General features: G+C 41.0%; 1 protein-coding gene across 1 annotated transcript; it reads left to right on the top strand.

The window, feature by feature from the left end:
• The first annotated feature begins 1,035 nt into the window (after positions 1–1,035).
• Positions 1,036–20,759, top strand: LOC115222535 (protein max). Its single transcript, XM_029792791.2, has 4 exons — positions 1,036–2,072; positions 3,012–3,125; positions 12,902–13,025; positions 19,386–20,759. Exons 1-4 carry the CDS (start codon positions 2,034–2,036, stop codon positions 19,559–19,561), a joined length of 453 nt encoding a protein of 150 aa, XP_029648651.1. The 5' UTR covers positions 1,036–2,033; the 3' UTR covers positions 19,562–20,759.
• Positions 20,760–24,627: the final 3,868 nt, after the last annotated feature.

Raw genomic sequence — 24,627 nt, 5'->3', positions numbered from 1 at the left:
ATATATATTTATATATTCTGCCAAATATATACATTTTATTTACTTTTTTGCACATTACTTGATCATTGTTGTTTTATCTTATATTTAATCTTTCTATAAGATGTAATTTTTCTAAATGGTATAATTTAGTTTTTCAGTATTGAATTGATAAAAAGTGTTTTTTTTCTAATTTATATATATATATACACCCACACACACATCTAATATATATATATATACCCCAACCACACACATATTTATACACTCATACATATATATATACACTCACACACACATATCTAACTACATATATATATATACTCCCCACACACATATATATACCTCTAACTACACACACACACATATATACATCTATCTACATACATACTCACATATATATATATACACTCACACACATATATATATATACATGCACACCCACATATATATATATATATATACCCATGCATATATACACCCACGCATACATCTACACACACACACACATATATATATATACCCCACCCCCACACATATATACATCTAAATACATACATATATATATACATCCATCCACATAACAGTCCCCTGTCTATTATTCTATCCTCCTCTACCTGTGTATATATATGAATAAATGAAAGAATGGAGTCGAACGATAAACATAGGATAATACATTCACCTACTTATATATATATATCTGTTGCGGTGCACCTGAGCACGGTATACAATAATTTCATTATTATTTATTTTACATTATATACACACATATATATATACATACATCTAAACACACATATATACATCCATCCACATAACAGTCCCGTCTATTATTGTTCCATCTTACTCTACTTGTACAAAACTGCGTCTGTGTGTATATATACTTTCACAATCACGTGCATGTATACTTCTTCCGGTGCGCCGCCGCAGCCAAGTCCGACAACTCTTCCGTCTCCCAACTTCCCCTACTCCGCCCACTCCTACCACCGTTCAGCGTATTACTCCCACCGCCGCCGAAACGTCCTACTCCCACCACGGTCCAACTCCTCACTCCCACCGCCACTCCTCCCTGCTACTATCTTTCACAGCAATGGCGGAGCGATGGTAACAGCATCATTTCTCCTATCTTCCTCATCCATTGATCTCATCCTCACGTTGATGTAGCCAGGTGCCCGCAGCGCCAAACCCTTCTATTTCCTCGTTGGTGACGTCCACCACACACAAACCATCTTCGATCCCTATCTATCTATATATATATCTATATACACCTCTGTATATATACGTGTATACACACATATATATATTTATACACACATAATTCATTCTATATTGCCATTAATTACTCAACCTGTGGCCTTCACTGCTGAAAGAAGGAACAACGAGAGAAGCATGTCTCATCACCACGGATCCGAGTAGATCAATCAACAATATACTCCAAGGAAGACGTGGCCACCAAACAACACAAGCGACATATCTCCGTCTTTTAACATCCTCCAACGACACATTATATACACAAATATATATATATATACCCTCATTCTACGGACGCACGTTACGGATATAATATACACACGTCGGGACACTTGGATTCGAAACCCAAACCTCAAGTTTTGAATATTCTCTCAAACTACTTCTTCAACACATCATTCTTATATACTGTATATATATTATATATATATACCATACACACACACACACACATATCCAGTCAATCTACGGATTTACGTTATATATGATGATACATACTCGCCAGGACGCTTGGATTTGAACCCCAAACCTCACCCTTTGACTATTGTAACTGTTCATCCATCGACACATTGTTATCTACCCTATCATATTCTATGGACACGTTGTGTATGACTATATACACCCGTTGGGACGCCAGGATTTGAAATCGAAACCTGAAATATTGGACATTTAAAGAAAGCGTTGAAGGAGGACGAAATCGTCCCTTATTAAGGTTTGGGACCCATTTGAACAGGGTTTTGGTGTGTAAGATATACACTTTGTCCCAGGGTGTCCCTTTTTTAGGGGCCAGTTTTACCAAACGGGGCAAAATGAGTGATGAAGATCGTGATGTCGACATAGAAAGTGATGTAAGTATAGAACGTCCTTCAATATATAACTCTTTACTCTTTTACTTGTTTCAGTCATTTGACTGCGGCCATGCTGGAGCACCGCTTTTAAATCGAGCAAATCGACCCTCATTCTTTGTAAGCCTAGTACTTATTCTATCGGTCTCTTTTGACGAACTACTAAGTGACGGGGACGTAACACACCAGCATCGGTCGTCAAGCGATGTTGGAGACACAAACACACACACTTTTACGACGGGCTTCTTTCAGTTTCCGTCTAGCAGATTCTCTCACAAGGCTTTGGTCGACCTGAGGCTATAGTAGAAGACACTTGCCCAAGGTGTCACACAGTGGGTCTGAACCCGGAACCATGCGGTTGGTAAACAAGCTACTTACCACAGAGCCACTCTTACGCCTATATTAATATCACCACCATTTTTATTTCAGATATCATTACCCCCCCCCCCCTCTTTTGTCTATTGATTTATTTACTTATGCGCCCTTTTCAAGCCTAGCCAGGCTCATTGGCCCGGTTTCTGTGGCGTATGTCCCCCCCTCCCTCAGCTGGACGGGACGCCAGTCCATCGCAGTGTTACTCAAGAAACAGGAAGAGAGAGTGAGAGAAAGTTGGGGTAAAAGAGTACAACAGGGGTCGCCACCACCTCCTGCCAGAGCCTCGTGGCGCTTTAGGTGTTTTCGCTCAATAAACACACAACGCTCGATCTGGGAATTGAAACCTTGATCCTCCGACTGCGAGTCCTAACCACTGGGAAAATTCACCCGGTCCAGACACTTTTTGACTCACCCTCTTAAAAACATGGTTAGCATCTGACATACTGCGCTAGGGAGAAGACTCCATGGTCCTTAGTTGCTATTAGAGGTTGTAGCTCTCTGAACTTCGCCCAGTTATTTCTTATTTTTGCAGGCTATGCCCTAAACTATATTTTTGTTTATTTACAGGCTGAAAAAAGGGCACACCATAATGCTTTAGAAAGAAAACGCAGAGACCATATTAAAGAAAGCTTTAACAGTCTACGGGACTCGGTACCAACATTACAAGTTGAAAAAGTCACCGTAAGTATCTTTTTCCATTGTTAAAACACTGGGGAGCACGTTTTACTGAGGTATATCTGGTACTTGATGCTAAGTTAAGGGCACTCATCATCATCGTTTAACATCCGTTTTCCATGCTAGCATGGGTGGGACGGTTTGACCGGGATCTGGGAAGCCAGGAGGCTGCACCAGGCTCCAGTCTGATCTAGCAGTGTTTCCACAGCTGGATTCCCTTCCTAATGCTAACCGATCTGTGAGTGTTGTGGGTTTCTTTTACGTACCACTGGCACAGGTGCCAGGGGAGGCTGGCATCGGCCACGTTCAGATGGTGCTTTTTACGTGCCACCAGCACAGGTATCACAACTACAATTTCCATTTGATTTTTATTTGTTGTTGATGTACTTTGCTCAATAGGTCTCCTCAAGCACAGCAGGTCACCCTACGATCCAAGGTAAGCACAGCAGGCCGTCCTGCAATCGATGGGCTGGGGCTGCTATGTGAAGCTGGTGCAGGAAACAGCCATGAACTCATGTTATTTGTTGGGTCTTTGCAGTCAAAGCATATCTCCAGAAGTCTCGGTCTTTTGTCATTGCCTCTGTGAGACCCAATATTCAAAGGTCATGTTTGACCACCTCATCCCATGTATTCCTGGGTCTACCTCTACACCAGAACAGGAATTTTAACCTAGTTTGGTTCTATCAGGTTTTGGTCCATTCCAGCAGCCAATGTGGTATTCTGTGGATGTTTTTCTTTTCAAATTTTGACTAAAAGATTAGCTTAAGATCATGATGAAGATCATCCTTGTTTAATGTCCTCCTTCCATACTGGCATGGGTCGGACGGTTTCACAGGAGCCTGCACCATTTTTGTGTGTTTTGGCATGGTTTTTTACAGCTGGTAGCCCTTCCTAACACCAACCACTCCGCAGAATTCGCTGAGAGCTTTTTATGTGACACCAGCACAGGCAAGGTCAGTTTTGCTAGACTTTAAACAGCTGGATGCTCTTCAAAATGCCAACCTTTTTACAGTGTGGCCTGGATACATTTAAGTCGCACCAGCAAGCTTAGGGTCAGTTTTTGCCATGCTTTTTACAGCTGGATACTCTTCAGAAAGTCAAGTACCCTGCAGAGTGGACATAGTACTTTTTTACATGACACCAGCATTGACAAGGTCAGTTTAGGCATGGTTTTCACAGCTAAACCCCTTCCAAATGCCAACCCCTTTACAGTGTCGACTGGGTGCTCTTTAAGAAGTACCAACACAGGTAGGGGCAGTTTTGGCATAATTTTTGAAGAGAGGTGCCCTTTCAAATGTCAACCCCTTTACAGTGTGGACTGAATGTTTTTTACAAGGCACCACAGGGGCATTGGAGGAGGTGGTCTCGAGGTTAGAGTGTGACAGACAAACAAACGGGTGTCTTCCTGTGAAGGAGGTACATGGTTACCCAGCCTGTGGCAAGAACAACAGAAGGAGGGTGTGAGAGTGATCAGGAATGAGTGCAGAAATAGGTTTTACAGTTTTATATTTAAGAGATGAGGAATTATGTACATTAGTTATAATTGACGGATATTTGTCCTCATCTTCTTTGTTGTTAACACGTTTCGGCTGATATACCCTCCAGCCTTCATCACTCAACTTTTTTTCACACTGCTATCCTCATCCGTTCTCACCACATGACCATACCAGCACAGTTGTCTCTATTGCATACCACATCTGATGTGTCTTAGGTCCAACTTTTCTCTCAAGGTCCTTACACTCTCTCGTAGCCAACAGGTTATGGTCTCACTTGGCTTGCTGGGTCTTCTCAAGCACAGCATATTTCCAAAGGTCTCAGTCTCTAGTCATTGCCTCAGTGAGGCCTAATGTTTGAAGGTTATGCTTCACCACCTCATCCCAGGTCTTCCTGAGTCTACCTCTTCCACAGGTTCCCTCAACCGCTAGGGTGTGACACTTTTTCACACTGCTACCCTCATTACATAAATATGCTGCACTGAGTTAACGGTGGAGGACACTCGTGGAAGGGGTAGACCCAGGAAGATGTGTGACATAGTGGTGAGAAAAGATCTTCAGATACTGTGCCTCTCTGAGGGAATGACAAAGGACTGGGAGATGGGGCCATTTGCTGCACTTCTAGTACATCTAGCTAAATAAAATTTAAAGAGCACCCATGTCGCTGCCAATTAAGAAATTCCTGTGCTGGTATCGCGTTAATGCATGTGTACCAATGCTGTGTAAACGTGGCCATGCTGGTGGCATGTAAAAAGCACTCAGCCCACCCTTAAGTGGTTGGCATTAGGAAGGGTATCCAGCTGTAGAAATCGTTCCACAATGGACAGTTGGGGACTGGACAGCTCCCTGGTTGACCAGTTGATGTCAAACTGTTCATCTCCTGCCAGCTAAAAATGGATGCGAAACAGTGATGGTGATGATAACCTGAAAGGTGGAAAAGCACGGGGGGCTAAACATAGAGGGGACAAACAAGGGGATTAAGTCGATTACATTGACCCCAGTGCATAACTGGTATCTAATTTATCGACCCTAAAAGGATCAAAGACAAAGTTCGACCTCGGCAGAATTTGAACTCAGAACGGAAAGACAGACGAAACACCGCTAAGCATTTCACTTGGCATGCTAACGTTTCTGCCAGCTTGCTGCCTTATAAAAGGACAATATTCTTTTCTACTCTAGGCACAAGGCCCGAAATTTTGGGGGAGGGGGCCAGTCGATTAGATCAACCGCAGTATGCAACTGGTACTTAATTTATCGATCCTGAAAGGATGAAAGGCAAAGTCACCCGTGGCAGAATTTGAACATGTAACGGCAGACGAAATACTGCTAAGCATTTCGCCCAGCGTGCTAACGATTCTGCCAGCTCGACGCCTTATAAATGGACAATATTAGTTATTGGCATCCTTTTGTCTCGGGGGACAATGGAGTTGCGCATAAGCTAATCCAGTCTGGTTTTTACATTTCATGTCCTCTCCAGTCTTGTGCAGGCCTGATTAGATGTAAGAAAATCCTGGGTAGCCCAATCGTCAGGATTCCTCTCTCGACCTTGCTGACATAGTCCAAAGGAGTGCAGAGCATTACGTTTGGCACCAGCTTGGTTGCAGGAGCTGCCGGAAGAGTGTCAAGTCGAACACTAAACTGCCTTCGGGGCTCCACTCCGGATTTCTTTGAAGGTTGTCTCCTTTCCATAACCCTGGACAGGGGCCCATACCGGGTACTGTCAGCCAGAGCCAGCTGAGCCCGGAACTCATATCAGGCAGAGTCATCACTCCTTGAAGTAGTGAAGAAAAACACTATCCGCTACCTACGTAAAAGAACGATGTTAAATACTAGAAACACTTTGGGATTTTTTTTCTAAGTTTTAACATCATCACCTTTCCTGGCAATACCCCAGAATCACAAGACAATTTGAAGTTATTTATCATGTGGAGAATTTTTGGTTCATGGCCCTTATCCATACACATCTTCGGCGAAAAAATGCTTTTGTGCATGTAAAACCAACAGGGGATTAACTTGGCACATGGGGTCAAAGTTGGGGGTTTTTCATATGTCTTTACTGTTTTACTTGTTTCAGTCATTTGACTGTAGGCATGCTGGAGCGCTGCTTTTAGTCGAACAAATCGACCCCAGGACTTATTCTTTGTAAGCCTCGTACTTATTCTATCAGCCTCTTTTTGCCGAACCGTTAAGTTACGGGGACGTAAACACACCAGCATCGCTTGTCAAGCGATGTTGGGGGGACAAACACAGTCACACAAACATATACATACATACATACACACACACACACACACGACGGGCTTTTTTCAGTTTCTGTCTACCAAATCCACTCAAGATTTGGTCGGCCCGAGGCCATAGTAGAAGACATTGCCCAAGGTTCCACGCAGTGGGACTGAACCAGAACCGTGTGGTTGATAAGCAAGCTACTTACCACACAGCCACTCCTGCGCCTATATATGTGTATATATATATATATATATATATATATATATATATATATATATATAATATATATATATATATATATATATATATATACTAGCATTATGACCCGTCGTTGCCGGGTCATAGTGCTACTGCATGTATATATGTGTATATATTACATGTACATCTATATATATACATCTACACATAAAATACAAAATACAAAAGTTATATCTTGATATCGCTAGTGATAACAATACTCAAAATATATAACAGACTGGAATTGTAGCCCCGTCTCTTGTAATTTCGATCAATTGTATCTTGTCCTCCCTCTTGTATAGAAGTGGGGCTACAATCCAGCCTACCTCTACTTCTATCCCAGATATAAAGGAAAAAATAAAATATTTCCACTTTGCAAGGTTCGAGTCGAGTACTCCCTTACACGCTCCGTTGACTCGAACCTTGCTTCTATTGTGGCTAATTTACTGCCTCAGGTTAGATATCTTTCATAGTCGCACCAAGACACTTTTCGATGGTGCTTTCCTCCAGGTGTTCAAATCTTTTTTTTTTTTCTCTACATTGCATACTTTATAGACAATAGTCTTTTCTTTAATTTAATTTTTTATTTCGTTTGGTGGTGTTATCCTAGATTCACTGTCTTTGTCGGTGATCAATCCGAAATAGGTTTGTATTTCTTCCATTTTAATTTTAATGAGTTTGCACTCACCGGCGGCTGCAGCGAAATTCATTTTTGGACTTTCTTCTATCGAAGGCATTCTAACAAAAGTGCTTCCGTATAAACAGTGAAAATATTGTCAATTTCCCCAAACAGGGACACAATTCAATTTTTAAACAATAACCAAAGCTCCTTCTCCCAAAGGGGGAGGGTTACAGTTTACAATTATTTAACAAATGCAACACAACAACGTTTCTCTTATGAGGAACCAACAAACGTGATAACAATAGTTAAACAGTAATAATAAAAACAACAAACCTTCTGGTGAATCAAAAAGCAGTATGCAGTTGAAGCTATAGTCCTTTATGTATAAGAAATAAACCAACAGCAGTACTCAATAGAAGCGGCTGTTCGAGAAAACAGACATTACATACAGCCAAACTTTATATAGATACTTAATGGTAGCTAATTAGCAGATAATCTAATGTAAAAGCCGTGGTAAACGGTATGTGCACAGCTCCATCTGGACTATTCCATTTCTGCACGCTAATTTTATTTTTGATTTATTCCCATTCATGTGAAACCACATATTCAAGTTCAAGTCATTGATGCAATTTTATACCAATTGTTATTTTTACTTTTGTTATGTTACGATTATATTATACTTTAGTTTGATTTTAAATATTACTTACTACATATTATTCAATTGTTATTATTATCTCTAATTTTTATTGTTAAAGTGAAAGTATCTGACATAAAATAGAGAAATGTTTTTGTTTCACTTTTAACACGTAATACTGAAATAGTGGAGAAGATATGATATTGCTATGGGCTCGCCCTAGGCAAGAAGTTGAACATTTTTTTGCTGATGACACTCCCCGGACCCTAAGTAAGGCATGTGTAAAATTTGAATGGAATTGGTAGTGTAGTTCTCAAGTTTTAGGGAAACACACAGACAGACAGACATACATTCTCAGTTTTATATATGTATATATATATATACAATCAATAATAATAAAGGGTAAAATTAATTAATAAATAATTAATAATTCCACCAAGTAGTATTCGGCATGTTAAAAGGACCATTTTCGGTAAACTTAGATAATATTTTATAATTATGAGTATAATTATAATTAGGGTTCAGCAAAAATTTGCTTCACCACATACCAAACTTTAGAAATAGTAGCCAAAGAACCTAGCTATTTCTTCTAGTATAAGAAGAAACTCCCAGACAACATATACTCAAAACAATTCACGTAGACAGAGAGGAAAAACAACGAAATTCACTCGGTATTTGATTAACTGTGGACACGTTTCGGAGTTAGATTGGTATGAAGAATGTAAAAATCACACTTCATCTGATCATTTTCCTCTTCAGCAAAGAGCATTGAAAAAATTGAACATACCAATCCTATTCAGGTAGTATCAGACAAATTATATCCAATGACCAGTACCAACGGATTCAAAACATATGAATGAGGCCCCTCATCTTCCCTCACTCATCCACATGTGTTGTCGAGTAACCCTAATTATAATTATACTCATAATTATAAAATATTGTTTAAGTTTACCGGAAATGGTCCTTTTAACATGCTGAATGCTACTTGGTGGAATTATTAATTATTAATTAATTAATTTTAACCTTTCTTATTATTGATAATATAATTCTCTCCCTGTAGTATCTTTTACTTGACAACACATGTGGATGGGCAAGGGAGGATGAGGGACCTCATTCGTATGTTTTGAATTCGTTGGTACTGGTCATTGGATATAGTTTGTCTGATACTACCTGAATTGGATCGAACCATCATTATATATATATAAGTTGGGTACAAAAATTCAGGGTGAGTACTTGATAATTGTAAGCACCTGTATATACTGTTTGGTGGTGGAGTAAATTAATCAAAATTAAAACATGATGCCAAGGATTCAGCGGTACATATGTTTCGGGCCTTTATTAGACGGATTTATAACAATGCATTATGTGTGTCTATGGCCTTCTTCAGCCGCGTACAATTACTACTTCAAGGACATGTATTACATCAAAAATTCTACATTGGGGATGCAAATCCTCTCAGTCGCGTACGACATAATGCCTTACCAGCACAAAAACGAAGCGTCCATCCCGTCTTTCTCTCAATGTAGAATGAGGAAGTTTGGGTGTTGAGGTAATATAAATAAATGAATAAATAAATATATAAATACACACGGACGTGAAGGAACCTGGTAATAAGAGTAAATAGGGATAAAGATAGAGGGGCGAGAATTAAGGACGAAAGATAAAAAAATATAAATATAGAAATATAAAAATATAAAGAAATATAAAAAAGGTATAAATGAATATAAAGCTATAAAAAAGTATCAAAAATATAAAAGGATATAAGAATATAAAAATATAAAAGAATATAAGGGTAAGGGATATGAAGTGGTTACGAACTAACATGGTGGTCAGGAAGATGACATATTCTGGTTGTAGAAGCCTAAGCGGTGGGTGTCATAAACCAACTGGGACGTCTGGGGACCCAGTATATTGTAGAGGGTTGTCTGGTTTGTGGTTAAACCGCTTATCTATTTCCTCGTAAATTGTCTAGTGGTCAACATGTACATGCATACACGTATGGATACATATACACATATACACGCGTACATATACGCATGCATACACAACCACACGCATACAAGCATACATACGTACTCTCATGTAAAAATATACAGATACATACGGGAAAAGGCGCATGTAGTTGGGTACACAAACTGATGCGCATACGTACGTATGTACATACATGCACATGCGCACATACAGGCACACTCACACTCACACTCATTCACAAGACGAAGTAAATCTCTATGCCTATGGGCAAAAATATGCATACACCCACACACATGGGGGAGTAGATCCCTTTGCATATACACAAAAATATGCATATGCACAGACACAGGTATAACAAGTAGATCCATTCTCGCACACAGGCAAGATACGGAATTACAGTGGGTACAAAAGGTAGACATGAAAGTAAGAAACCTGAGGGTAAGAAAGTATAACAGAATATATATATATATACATATATATACACACACACACACACACACATATATATATATATATATATATATATATATATTATATATATATATGCATACACATATATATATACACATCACACACACGTATATATATATGTGTACATACATACACACACACACATATATACATATACATACAGATACATAGATAAGGAAAAGGAACTAAAAATAGACATACATAAAGATAAAAAGTGATAAAATAGGGGTAAAAATAGAAGTAAAAATAAGGATAAAATTAAAAATTAGAAATAAAAAATAAAATAGAATAAAACATAAAGGTAATCGAGTAAAGATTAACATGAAATGAAGGTAAAAATAAAAGGTGGTTGCAAAGGTAAATTTACAGGTGTGTGTTAAAGGTGACTACGTAGGGGCGGGGAGGGGAAAATTACGGAGTAGTCATAAGTGAAAGGGTGGGATGCAGGGTTCGGGGGTGTGCGCTCAACATCAAAGCTAGAAATGGAAAAAGGTATAGATATAGGGAAAAAAAAAAATATATATATATAGGAAAAAGATAGATGTAGGAAAAATAATATATGGGAGACAAAATATATATATATATGGGAAAAAAAAAAAAAAATATATATAGGAAAAGAACGGGATGTGCTGGTACCGCATACCCAACGTAGAATTTTTGATGTAATACATGTCCTTGAAGTAGTAATTGTACGCGGCTGAAGAAGGCCATAGACACACATAATGCATTGTTATAAATCCGTCTAATAAAGGCCCGAAACATATGTACCGCTGAATCCTTGGCATCATGTTTTTATTTTGATTAATTTATATATATATATATATATACGTTTAAATATTTGTTGTGCAAGATTTTTTATGTGTGTTTTTATTGGCTAAACTGGCAATATGACCATTCCGAAATATAACAATATATATATATATATATATACACACATATATATCATCATTTAGCGTCCGCTTTCCATGCTAGCACGGGTTGGACGGTTCAACTGGGCTCTAGGAAGCCAGAAGGCTACACCTGGCCCAGTCTGATCTGGCAATGTTTCTACAGCTGGATGCCCTTCCTAACGCCAACCACTCCGTGAGTGTAGTGGGTGCTTTTTATGTGCCACTGGCACAGCTGCCAGGCAAGGCTGGCATCGGCCACGTTTGGATGGTGCTTTTTATGTGCCACCCGCACGGACGCCAGTCAAGGCGGAGCTGCAATCCGCCACGTTCAGATGGTGCTTTTTATGTGCCACCCGCACGGACGCCAGTCAAGGCGGCGCTGCAATCCGCCACGTTCAGATGGTGCTTTTTATGTGCCACCCACACGGACGCCAGTCAAGGCGGCGCTGCAATCCGCCACGTTCAGATGGTGCTTTTTATGTGCCACCCGCACGGACGCCAGTCAAGGCGGCGCTGCAATCCGCCACGTTCGGATGGTGCATTTTATGTGCTACCGGCACGGACGCCAGTCAAGGCTGCGCTGCAATCCGCCACGTTCGGATGGTGCTTTTTATGTGCTACCGGCACGGACGCCAGTCAAGGCGGCGCTTGCAATCCGCCACGTTCGGATGGTGCTTTTTATGTGCTACCGGCACGGACGCCAGTCAAGGCGGCGCTGCAATCCGCCACGTTCGGATGGTGCTTTTTATGTGCTACCGGCACGGACGCCAGTCAAGGCGGCGCTGCAATCCGCCACGTTCGGATGGTGCATTTTATGTGCTACCGGCACGGGGCTCACAACTACAATTTCCATTTGATTTGATTTTGATATTGCTGATGTTGATGTACTTGACTCAGTAGGTCTCCTCAAGCACAGCAGTTCGTTCTGCAATCCAAGGTACTTTTGAATGGGCTGGGGCTGCTATGCGAAGCTGGTGCAGGAAGCAGCCTTGAACTCACATTATTTGTCGGGTGCTCGCAGTTACAGCATATCTCATATACATATATATATATACAACACACTTCTTTCAGTTTCCGTCTACCATGGTTGGCCCAAGGCTATAGTAGAAGACACCCGCCCAAGGTGCACGCAGTGGGACTGAACCCGGAACCATGTGATTCATAAGCAAGCTACTTACCACACAGCTACTCCTACGTCTATTAAATAACTTTACTTTATTTTCCTTGTTTCTTTTCAGGTCTCTCGGGCCCAGATCCTGAAGAAGGCGGCAGACTACATCCAATTTATGCGAACGAAAAATCTTGGCCATCAGAAAGATATTGAAGATTTGAAAAAACAGAATACGTATCTGGAAAAACAAAGTAAGAATTAATCGTTTACTGTAAATCCTCGAATATAATCCGCATTTTTTCCTCCAAATTTAAAGGTCAAAATCCCTAGTGCGTACTATATACCAGGTTAAAAGTGAAAATTATTTTCTAAGCAATGTTCGAGTCTCTATTTGCTGTCTGGCAATGTTTATTCAAACGCATTTTGTGATGTTGGGTGTGAAAATATCTTAAGCTAAGCCTGAAAGCAATGAAGTCAAAAGAATCATCCATAACTTGCAGTAAGCAACATTTATTAAACGTTATTACTGTTATTTCTTTATTTCCTGCAAACAAAATGCACAAAAAAGCTACACGTTTGCATTGTGTTATATATACAATAATAATAAAGGACGTTACCATATACAGTTTTAAAACCAAGGACGTTATATAGATTCCTTGACTCAAGTTAGAGAAGGGGTGCGTATTATACACAAGGTTTAGGTTTTGCAGAGGTACAGCCCCCTAAAAATCTCCTGTGTATTATACTCAAGGGCGGACTATACTTGAGGATTTACAGTAAACATCTCGTTATTTTCCATTATTGGTGCTATGAGAACAGAAAATGTGCGGAGAACTGCTTTTGTTACACTCTAGGGAGAAAAACTAGAAGTAGTTGATAGCTTCTGGTGCCTACGTGACCACGTCTGTAGCAATGGTGGCTGCTCTGATAGTGTAGCTGCTAGAATAAGAATAGCCTGGGTAAAGTTCAGAGAGCTCTTACCTCTGCTGGTGATGTAAAGAGCATCCATTATACTCTCGGAGTGGTTGGCATTAGGAAGGGCATCCAGCTTTAGAAACTCTACCAGATCAGATTGGAACCTGGTGCAGCCATCTGGTTTGCCAGTCCTCAGTCAAATCGTCCAACCCATGCCAGCATGGAAAGCGGACGATAAATGATGATGATGATGATGAAGAAGATTTTTACAGTCTATTTCAAAATATATATATATATAGACAGTAGACAAGGCCATCAGGGCAAAGAAACAGGCCTGGAAGGATGGGGGTAGCAGGGAACTGTACCAGGTAGCCAAAAGGGAGGCTGGGCGGCAGGTATACATTGCCAAGAGCGTAGTGGAAAAGAAGTTTGCCAATGTCCAACAACGTGAGGACCAAAGAACTGAGGTATTTCAGATTGCAAGACAGTGTGTGAGAGAAAATTGTGATGTCACAGGAGAGAAATGTGTTTGAATGGATGATGGTGCACTTGCTTTTAATGATTCTGAAAACAAAGAGGCTTGGAGAAGACATTATGAAAGACTGCTGAATGTGGAAAATGAATGGGAGGAGGAGAGCCTGTCAAATGTTGACCCAGTAGAGGGACCAGCTATCCAAATAGACAGCTCCCTAGTAGATAAAGCAATTAAGGGTATGAAGCCAGAAAAAGCCCCTGGCCCATCAGCAATCACTGCCGAGATGCTTAAAACATCTGGTGGTGTGGGCTATGGCCTAGTCACCCGCATTGTAAACCAGGTAGTTCATGATGGAGTCATACCCAATGACTGGCGTAACAGCACCATAGTCAACTGCTACAAGGGTAAAGGTGATGCTCTAGATAGAAATAACTACAGGGGTATCAAGCAGGTAATGAAGGTCACGGAGAGGGTCATAGCCCAACTAATTAAGGAGAGAGTTAGCCTAGATGAGACGCAGTTTGGTTTTTTGCCTGACAGAAGCACTACTGATGCCATATTCATGGTTCAACAACTGCAGGAGAAATACCTAGCCAAAGATAAACCCTATACTTAGCTTTTGTGGACTTGAAGAAAGCCTTTGACAGGGTCCCCCGATCCCTTATCTCATGGGCAATGCGGAAACTGGAGATTGACGAATGGTTAATAAGGGCTGTACAGGCCCTCTACAGAGAGGCTAGTAGTAAGGTTAGGATTGGCAATGAGTACAGTGAAGAATTCCGGGTAGAAGTTGGCGTCCACCAAGTCTCAGCCCTCAGTTCCCTTCTATTCATCATAGTCCTCCAGGCAATAACAGAGGAATTCAAGATGGGTTGTCCCTGGAAGCTCCTCTATGCTGATGACCTAGCCCTCATAGCAGAATCGCTACCGGAACTAGAGAAGAAGTTTTGTGTGTGGAAGATAGGTTTAGAATCAAAAGGCCTTAGAGTCAATGTAGCAAAGACCAAAGTTCCAGTAAGTAGGAAGGCAAACTCACCTCATACCGCTTCAGGTAGGTGGCCCTGATTGATCTGTAGAAAAGGTGTAGGTAGAAACTCCGTAAGATGTACCCAGTGTAAGCTATGGACACATAAGAGGTGCAGCAATATCAAAGAAAAATTAACCGAGAAGATAGCTTTCGTGTGCGGCAGATGCACAGGGGCAATATACACCATTGATACTCAGGAAACAAATTCCATTACACTCCTTGGGGAGAAACTAGAAGTACGAGGGGCGTTCAGTAAGTAATGCCCCTGACCCACTTCCCATAGCAGTAGAGCAACGAAACTTGGCACAGTTATTAGTCGTTTTCTACATAGGAACCACCCAGAGTTACGCATTTCTCCCATCGTTTGATGCAACTCTGCAGACCGTTTTTGTAGAAGACCCCAGCTAGGTCCTCCATCCATGATGTGACTTCAGAAAGCAAGGCTGCATCATCTGGGAAATGCTTTCCTTTCAAAAACAACTTCATGGCTGGGAAGAGGTGAAATCAGAGGGTGCAAGGTCAGGAGAGTAGGGGGATGGGGGAGGAGTTCATAGCTGCACGCCTGTGCTTCTGATCTGGCGATACGCGAGTTGTGGAACGGAGCGTTGTCCTGCAGGAGGAGGATGCCTTTGCTGATCTTGCCCCGCCTCTTGATTTTGATAGCTTCTCTTAATTTCCTCAAAAGTGAAGCATAATAGGCTCCTGTAATTGTGGTACCCTTTGCCAGGAAATCTGTCATCACTACTCCGTCCTGGTCCCAGAAGACTGTGAGCATGACCTTGCCTTCTTTGGAGGAGGTGAGTCACGGTGCTTCTACTGCATTGACTGGGCTTTGGTCTCTGGATCATAGTGATGGACCCAGGTTTCATCCTGTGTAATCAGTGTTTTGAAAAATTTTGACTCATCTTCTTGGCACATCTCCAAATTCACCCTTGAGCACTCGACGCGTTCTTGCTTCTGGAAAGGTGCGAGCAACCTGGGAATCCATCTGGCAGACACCTTTTGCATATGCAAATGGTCATGAATGATAGTTTCCACAGACCCGGTACTAATCTTGACCTCATGGGCTATTTGGCGAATAGTTATGCGTTGATCTTCCAAAATGGCAGCCTCAACTTGACGGACAGATGCCTCATCAATGGCAGAAGGGGGGGCCACCAGATGTGGGAGCTGTTTCCACAGAGTTCCGACCATGTTTGAATTCACAATGCCAGCGTTTCACAAGGTCATATGATGGGGCATCATCACCATAAGTTATTTTCATTTCATCAAAAGTCTCCCATAGTGTGTATCCTTTCAAATACAAAAACCAGATCACTGTTCGACACTCAACAGGCTCCATTTCACACTTGACTCAGTTCAAACACCTGTAAATCAGAAACCACAATTAGTTCAGAGCTGTAATTTGCCACTTAATCTATAGTTGATAGTTTCTGCTACCTAGGTGACCAAGTTAGTAGCAGGGGTGGATGCTTAGAGAGTGTTACCACTAGAATAAGAATAGCTTGGGCAAAGTTTAGGAAGCTTCTCCCCCTACTGGTGACAAAGGGTCTCTTGCTCAGAGTGAAAGGTAGATTGTATGACACATGTGTGCGAACTGCCATGCTTCATGGCAGTGAAACATGGGCTGTGACTGTGGAGGACATGTGTAGGCTTGAAAGAAATGAAGCTAGCATGATCCACTGGATGTGTAATGTCAGTGTCCATGCACGACAGTGTCAGCGTCCTGAGAGAAATGTTGGACATAAGAAGCATTGGATGCAGCGTGGAGGAGAGACGATTGCGTTGGTATGGTCATGTACTAAGGATGGATGAGGAGAGATGTGTGAAGAAGTGCCACTCCTAAACTGTTGAAGGAATCCGGGGTAGAGGTAGACCCAGGAAGACATGGGATGAGGTGGTCAAGCATGACCTTTGTACATTGGGCTCACAAAGGCTATGATGAAAGACCGAGACCTCTGGAGATATGCTGTGACTTTGAAGACCCGACAAATGACGTGAGTTCATGGATCGCAGGATGGTCTGCTGTGCCAACCTTGGATTGTAGGGTGATCTGCTGTGCTTCCTATTGAGTCAAGTACATCAACATCAAAATAAATATAAAATGGAAATTGTAGTTAACACACCCATGCCGGTGACACGTAAAAAGCACTTTCCGAACGCAGCAGATACTAGCGTCGCCTGACTGGCGTCTGTGTCGGTGACACGTAAACGCACCAACTGATCGTGGCCGTTTGCCAGCCTGCTCTGGCCCCTGTGCTGGTGGCACATAAAAAACACCCACTACACTCACAAAGTGGTTGGCGTTAGGAAGGGCATCCAGCTGTAGAAACACTGCCAAATCAGACTGGAGCCTGGTGCAGCCTCCATGGCTTGCCAGACCCTGGTCGAACCGTCCAACCCATGCTAGTATGGAAAACGGATGTTAAATGATGATGATGATACCCTTGCTTCCACACCTCTGGTTCTGATAGTGAATCGAAGGCCTTTAGAATCAACCTAGCTAAAACCAATGTCTTAATAAGCAGGAAGGCAGACAAAGCTCAGATCCCTCAGGTAGAAAAGGTATAGGTAGAAACCTCATAAGATGTACCCAGTATAAGCTATGGACACATAAGAGGTGCAGCAACGTCAAAGGAAGGCTAACTGGGAAGATGCTCAGGAGCAATAAACACTGAAAATGTGCAGGGAACAACTTCTGCCACATTCCAGGGAGAAAAACTAGAAGTAGTTGATAGCTTCTGTTACCTTGGTGACTTAGTCAGTAGAGGGGGAGAGTGTGCTGAAAGTGTAGCTGCTGGAATAAGAATAGCCTGGGCAAAGTTCAGAGAGCTCTTACCTCTGCTGGCGACAAAGGGCCGCTCGCTCAGAGTAAAAGGCAGACTGTATGACGCATGTGTACACACAGCCATGCTACATGGCAGTGAAACATGGGCTGTGACTGCTGAGGACATGCGTAAGCTTACAAGGAATGAAGCCAGTATGCTCCGATGGATGTGTAATGTCAGTGTGCATACCCGACAGAGTATAAGTACCCTGAGAGAGAAGTTGGACTTGAGAAGCATCAGATGTGGTGTGCAAGAGAGACGACTGTGCTGGTATTGTCATGTGGTGAGAATGGATGAGGATGGCTGTGTGAAAAAGTACCACACCTTAGAGGTTGAGGGATCCTGTGGAAGAGGTAGATCCAGGAAGACCAGGCACATCATTGTCATCATCGTTTAACGACTGCTTTCCATGCTGGCATGGGTTGGACAATTTAACTGAGGACTGGCGAACCAGATGGCTGCACCAGTCTCCAGTCTGATCTGGCAGAGTTTCTACAGCTGGATGCCCTTCCTAACGCCAACCACTCCGAGAGTGTAGTGGGTTTTTTTACGTGCCACCGTCACAAGGGCCAGTCAGGCGGCACTGTCAGTGACCTCGCTCGAATGTTGTTTTTCATGTGATATACATACATGCATATGTACATACATATATATACACACACACACGCATACACATATATACATATATATAAATATGTATACTCTGGATACCTGTTAAACGATAATGATATATATGTATATATATATACATATGTATATATGTAATGTATATATATATATATATATATGTAGGCGTAGGAGTGGCTGTGTGGTAAGTAGCTTGCTTAACAACAACATTGTTCCGGGTTCTGTCTAACTGCGTGGAACCATGGACAAATGTCTTCTAATATAGCCTCGAGCCAACCAAAGCCTTGTGAGTGGATTTAGTAGACGGAAACTGAAAGAAGCCCGTCGTATATATGTTTGTGTATGTATTTGTGTGTCTGTGTTTGTCCCCCTAACATTTGACAACCGATGCTGGTGTGTTTACGTCCCCGTAACTTAGTGGTTTGGCAAAAGAGACCGATAGAATAAGTACTAGGCTTACAAAGAATAAGTCCTGGGGTCGATTTGTTTGACTAAAGGCAGTGTTCGAAGCACTGAACAAGTAAAAGAGTAAAGAGTGAAGACTATGTTGAGAAGTAGGGATGTGATCCACAGAGGACCAGCTTCATTTTGATGTATGATACATGTTCCTGTATTGGTAATTAGACCTGTCCTAAACAAAATGGCCTTAATTTTTGACTGTCCCATCGTAGTGTAAGATTTTGAAAATGTTATTTCTTATGATTTTTAAAATTAATTTTCTTAAATTTTCTTTTTATAGTACGTGCTCTTGAAAAGGCTAAAAACACAGGTTCATACACGGCAATTCATACAGTGAGGTCCTCGACGCAGGTTTCCGCATACACCAATGACTCGGGGTCTGAAAGCGACGGATTGGACGCCCCATCGACCCACGGAAGACGGAAAAGGTTGAAGACTGCCAATTGCAGCATGTGAAAAACAAAAAACAAACACACACAGACAAAAAAAAAATGAAATTTGCAGACTATTTTTCACGCTCGAATTTGCAGTTTTGGTGAAAAAAAAAAAAGTAAGAAAGAAGAGCAAAAGAAAAATGTGAAAACTTCTTAATTTTTTTTGAAAAATTTTTTTTTTCCCTTTTATCAGTTTTTCAGGTTGGTCAGATGAAAAATTATTTTGAAAAACTTGCTGAAGGTGGCCGTGTGTGTCCCCTCCCACGCCATCTTGCTGGTGATTGTTGCAGGAGTGCGAGATGTTTAAGTGTTATGTGAAATTTGAACGGATAGCTACACGTTTCCTAGACGCTTGTTTACACACACATACATCCCTACACACCAGGGTTACTAGCTACATACATACACAGTAAGTGTTATGTGAAATTTGAATATGTAGCTACATATCTTTCGTAGATTCTTGTATATACACGCATACATCCCTACACGCACGACACACCAGGATTAGTAGCTACATATGTTTCCTAGAGGTTGTATACACACATACATCTCTACACACACTTATACACCAGGGTTACTAGCTACAATAAGTGTTATGTGGAATTTGAATATAGCTACGTATGTTTCCTAGACACTTGTATACACACATATACATCTTTACATACACTTATACACCAGGACTACTAGCTACATACATACACAGTAAGTGTTCTGTGAAATTTGAATGGAAAGCTACATGTGTTTCCTAGACGCTTGTATATACACGCATACATCCCTACACACACTACACACCAGGGTTACTAGCTACAGTAAGTGTTAAGTGAAATTTGAATAGATAGCTACACATGTTTTGTAGACGCTTGTATACACGCATACATCCCTACGCACACTTATACATGAGGATTACTAGCTACAATAAGTGTTATGTGAAATTTAAATAGGGAGCTACACACGTTTCCCAGATTCTTGTATATACACGCATACATCCCTACACACCAGGGTTACTAGCTACTGTAAGTGTTATGTGAAATTTAAATAGGGAGCTACATGTTTCCCAGATTCTTGTATATACATGCATACATCCCTAACACAAACTATGCACCAAGGTTAAAAGCTACATACATACACAGTAAGTGTTATTTGAAATTTGAATGGTTAGCTACGTATGTTTCCTAGAAGCAGGTATACATGTGATTGGAAGTAATTGTTAAAAAGAAAAACAAAAATACGAACATCTGGGTTTGATTTAGGGAGAATCAAATATTTTATAAAAATTTTATGTTGATGCATAAAATGTTTATAGTTCAAATATTATGCATTTAAAATCCTGCTAATAAACTATTTCTGCCTAAGTTTTCCTTGAAGGATGTATTTCAAATTATTATCATCATCACCTCAGCCAACATCGGTGTTGTTATGTCCGTCTGTCCCTCTGTCTATGTGCGAAATAATTGAAAAAGTTGTGACACAAAAGTAATGACACAAGGAACAGATGATGATATTTTCGTAGTGATCTGGGAATTTTTATGGATTCTAGAAGGATTTTTACCTCTGCCAAGGAAGAAGGTTATGTTTTCATCCATGTTGTGTGCAAAATTTCTCAAAAATTTGCAAACGGTATTTGATGAAACTTGTAGGAAAAGTTGGTAATGACACAAGGAACGGATGATAAAATTTTGGTAGTGATCCGGAAATTTTTCTAGATTCTAGAAGGATTTTTACTTCTGCCAAAGAAGGGAGTTATGTTTTCATCAGCGTTGGCTTGTCTGTCTGTGTGCATAATAACTCAAAAAACTGAACAGTATTTGATAAAACTCGCAGTAAAGGTTGGTAATAACACAAGGAACAGATGATGAAATTTTGGTAGTGATCCAGTAATTTTTATGGATTTTAGAAGGATTTTTTAATTTGTTATATCCACTTAACATGAAGTATTACATTACGTTCTTTGATTATCTCCCTTGAAAGCGTTCATCGTTTTCACGTAACCTATGGTGTCGTTGCTGTTTCCAAAGTTTATTTTCGTTTCTCTATTAGTAATTTTACTTGCATATCTATCTTAAAATGAACTTGGTGGAGGTCTGCAGAGGATGACATGACAAGCCTTGACTATTGGGATCGACTCAAAAAGCTCAGGCTTTGCTCCCTCCACCACCGCTGTGAGGTCTATATCATCTGTATGATGTGGAAAATATACCATCATCATTTCCCATCTTGGCCCTTGTGCCATCCGTCCACTACAGAAATGTTTGTGTCATATCACAACATTATGACAGAACTATTTCACCTCAATTGGCCCTGCTCTCTTCAACATCGTGCCAGACACACATAAAAGAGGAAAGTGACTTCACAGCATTCAAACGATTCCTAGATGATTGCCCCCAACAAATACCAGATAAACCATCCACACCCAGATATATCCCTGAAAACAATAGCCCTCTGCTTGAATGGGCTATGGTTCCCCAGAGCTGACTGTGTATCTCTTCCAGGTGGTGCTATTAAATTAGACATGGCCTGAGTCAACTTTGGCCAAAACTTATCTAAGTAATGTAATCTATGCTGCAACCTTTTAATCAAAGCATGACCACGTGGGTAGAGGCTGATATCTTAACATTTCTGATGGTCTTAGGTATAAAAAAAAATTATTAAAGATTTATATAGGACTACATTCAGAGTATGTCTATAAGCTATTGTGTTTAGACCTGTTTTTAATAAAGCAATCTGAAGTTAGAAAAGTAAAAAATCTGCAACAATCTCAGTCCTGTGAGTATTGGATAATGGATTTTCAACTGTGTAAAGAAACTGTTTGTGGTGATCGTAGTTTTGACAATGATTGTGGTGATTGTGTCAATTGTAGTTTTGATGGTGATTGTGGCGATCATAGTATTGACAATCATAGCTTTGACGGTGATTGTGGTGAAAGCAGAGACAGTATTGATGATGACGATGGTCGAGATAAATATGGGAGGCGGTTAAGTTTTTGCTGGCCTTGGTTTGGGAAATTGGGCGATTTTCGGCATATGTATATGGGTGGGAATGAGCTGCTTAGCAGAGGTCTGTGCTCTCTGAGTGCCTTTCTAGTTTTCTTATGGTTTCTTAAACATTCTCTAGAACAAAACCAAATATATGGCACCCTAGGCAAAACACCAACATGAACTTCTAACTTGTCTGTTGAGGTGTCTGGGTGTGAGCAGAAATCAAACATGAAATACCGTTAATCCTCATGTATAATCTGCATTTTTTCCCCCAAATTTAAAGGTCAAAACCCCTAGAGTGTACTATATACGAGGTTAAAAATGAAAAATATTTTCTAAGCAATGTCCAAGTCTCTATTTGCTGTCTGGCAATGTTTATTCAGACGCATTTTGTGATGCAGGGCACGAAAATACCTTAAGCTAAGCCCGAAAGCAATGAAGTCATAAAAGAATCATCCATAACTTGCAGTAAGCAACATTTATTACAATAAAAGTATTCAGAACACAGAATAATATGTAACAAAAAACAATTTGCAAACATATTTACATTCCCATATAACAGTTAAGAACATCACCATTATTGTATTACGCCAGCCTCGCCTGGCCCCCGTGCCGGTGGCACGTAAAAAGCACCATCTGATCGTGGCCGTTTGCCAGCTCCGTCTGGCACCTGTGCGGGTGGCACATAAAAAGCACCCACTACACTCACAGAGTGGTTGGCGTTAGGAAGGGCATCCAGCCGTAGAAACACTGCCAGATCAGACTGGGCCTGATGCAGCCTTCTGGCTTCACAGACCCCAGTTGAACCGTCCAACCCATACTAACATGGAAAGCGGACGCTAAATGATGATGATGCATGGAAGTGTTTGTGCGACTAGGTGCTGCTGGCTTAATTACGCACGACTCAAGTTAGAGAAGGGGTGCGTATTATACACCAGGTTTAAGTTTTTCAGAAGTACAGCTCCCTAAAAATACCCTGCATATTATACTCAAGGGTGGACTACACTCTAGGATTTATGGTAATAATTTATTTCTTTTTTTTTTGGCCACAGGGGGTTAAACATAGAGGGGACAGTCAAAGGGATTAAATCGATTACATCAACCCCAGTGTGTAACTGGTACTAAATTTATCGACCCTGACAGGATGAAAGGCAAAGTCAACCTCGGTATGCAATATTGAAGAAAGAAAAGTCGAGAGATATGACAGGTTAGCTTGGGAGGTCAAGCAGTTGTGGTCGATGAAAAAGGTAGCAGTAGTACCAATAATTGTCGGAGCCCTGGGAACTGAGCAAAGATCTCGAGAAGTACATGGAACAAATAGGAGCTGCAATAAGTGTGGAGCACTTGCAGAAAACAGCACTACTTGGAACTGCTCAAATACTCTGGAAGGTGCTAGAAAAATAAGAGGGGTTACCATAGTTCACTGGTAGTGAACAGCTGACACTAGTACATCTCCAGCATTAGAAGCTGTGCAAAGGCAATAATAATAAAATGAAACCATTGATCATGTTGTCTCCAAGTGCAGTCTTCTAGCGCCTACAGAGTATCTCAACAGGCATTAAAGAGCTGCACAATATATTCACTGGGTAATTTGCAAAAACCTGGATTTGCCCCATGATAAAAACTGGTGGGAACACAATCCACCTCCAGTGCTTGAAAATGATCACATCTCACTCCTCTGGAACTTCACCATTCAAACTGACAGAAAGATAGATGCAAACAGGCCAGACATCATATTGAAAGACATCAGACAAAGAACATGCCTCCTCATTGATATGACTGTCCCAATCGATATAAACGTATCTGTCAAGACCTACCAAAAACTGAGCAAATATAAAGATCTGGAAATAGAAATCAGCAAAATGTGGAACCTGAAGACTAAAACAATACCTGTTGTCATAGGTGCCCTGGGAGTGATAGCAAAAGGGGCTGACTGCTACCTAGCTCAGATGCCAGGAAACCAAAAAATGGCAGAAATTCAAAAGATAGTGCTCATGGGAACTGCTCATATCCTACGCAAAATACTGTCTATGTAATCTCAAATGGTTTTTAACCTTTTGCTACAGAACTAGCTGAAACTGCATCTGGCTCTGAGTACAAATGTCTTGTTTTC

This window comes from Octopus sinensis, linkage group LG20, assembly GCF_006345805.1.
Source record: "Octopus sinensis linkage group LG20, ASM634580v1, whole genome shotgun sequence".
In the NCBI taxonomy this organism is placed as follows: domain Eukaryota; kingdom Metazoa; phylum Mollusca; class Cephalopoda; order Octopoda; family Octopodidae; genus Octopus; species Octopus sinensis.
The sequence above is the reverse complement of the archived record's forward strand: the minus strand, read 5'-3'. Positions and strand labels throughout refer to the sequence as shown.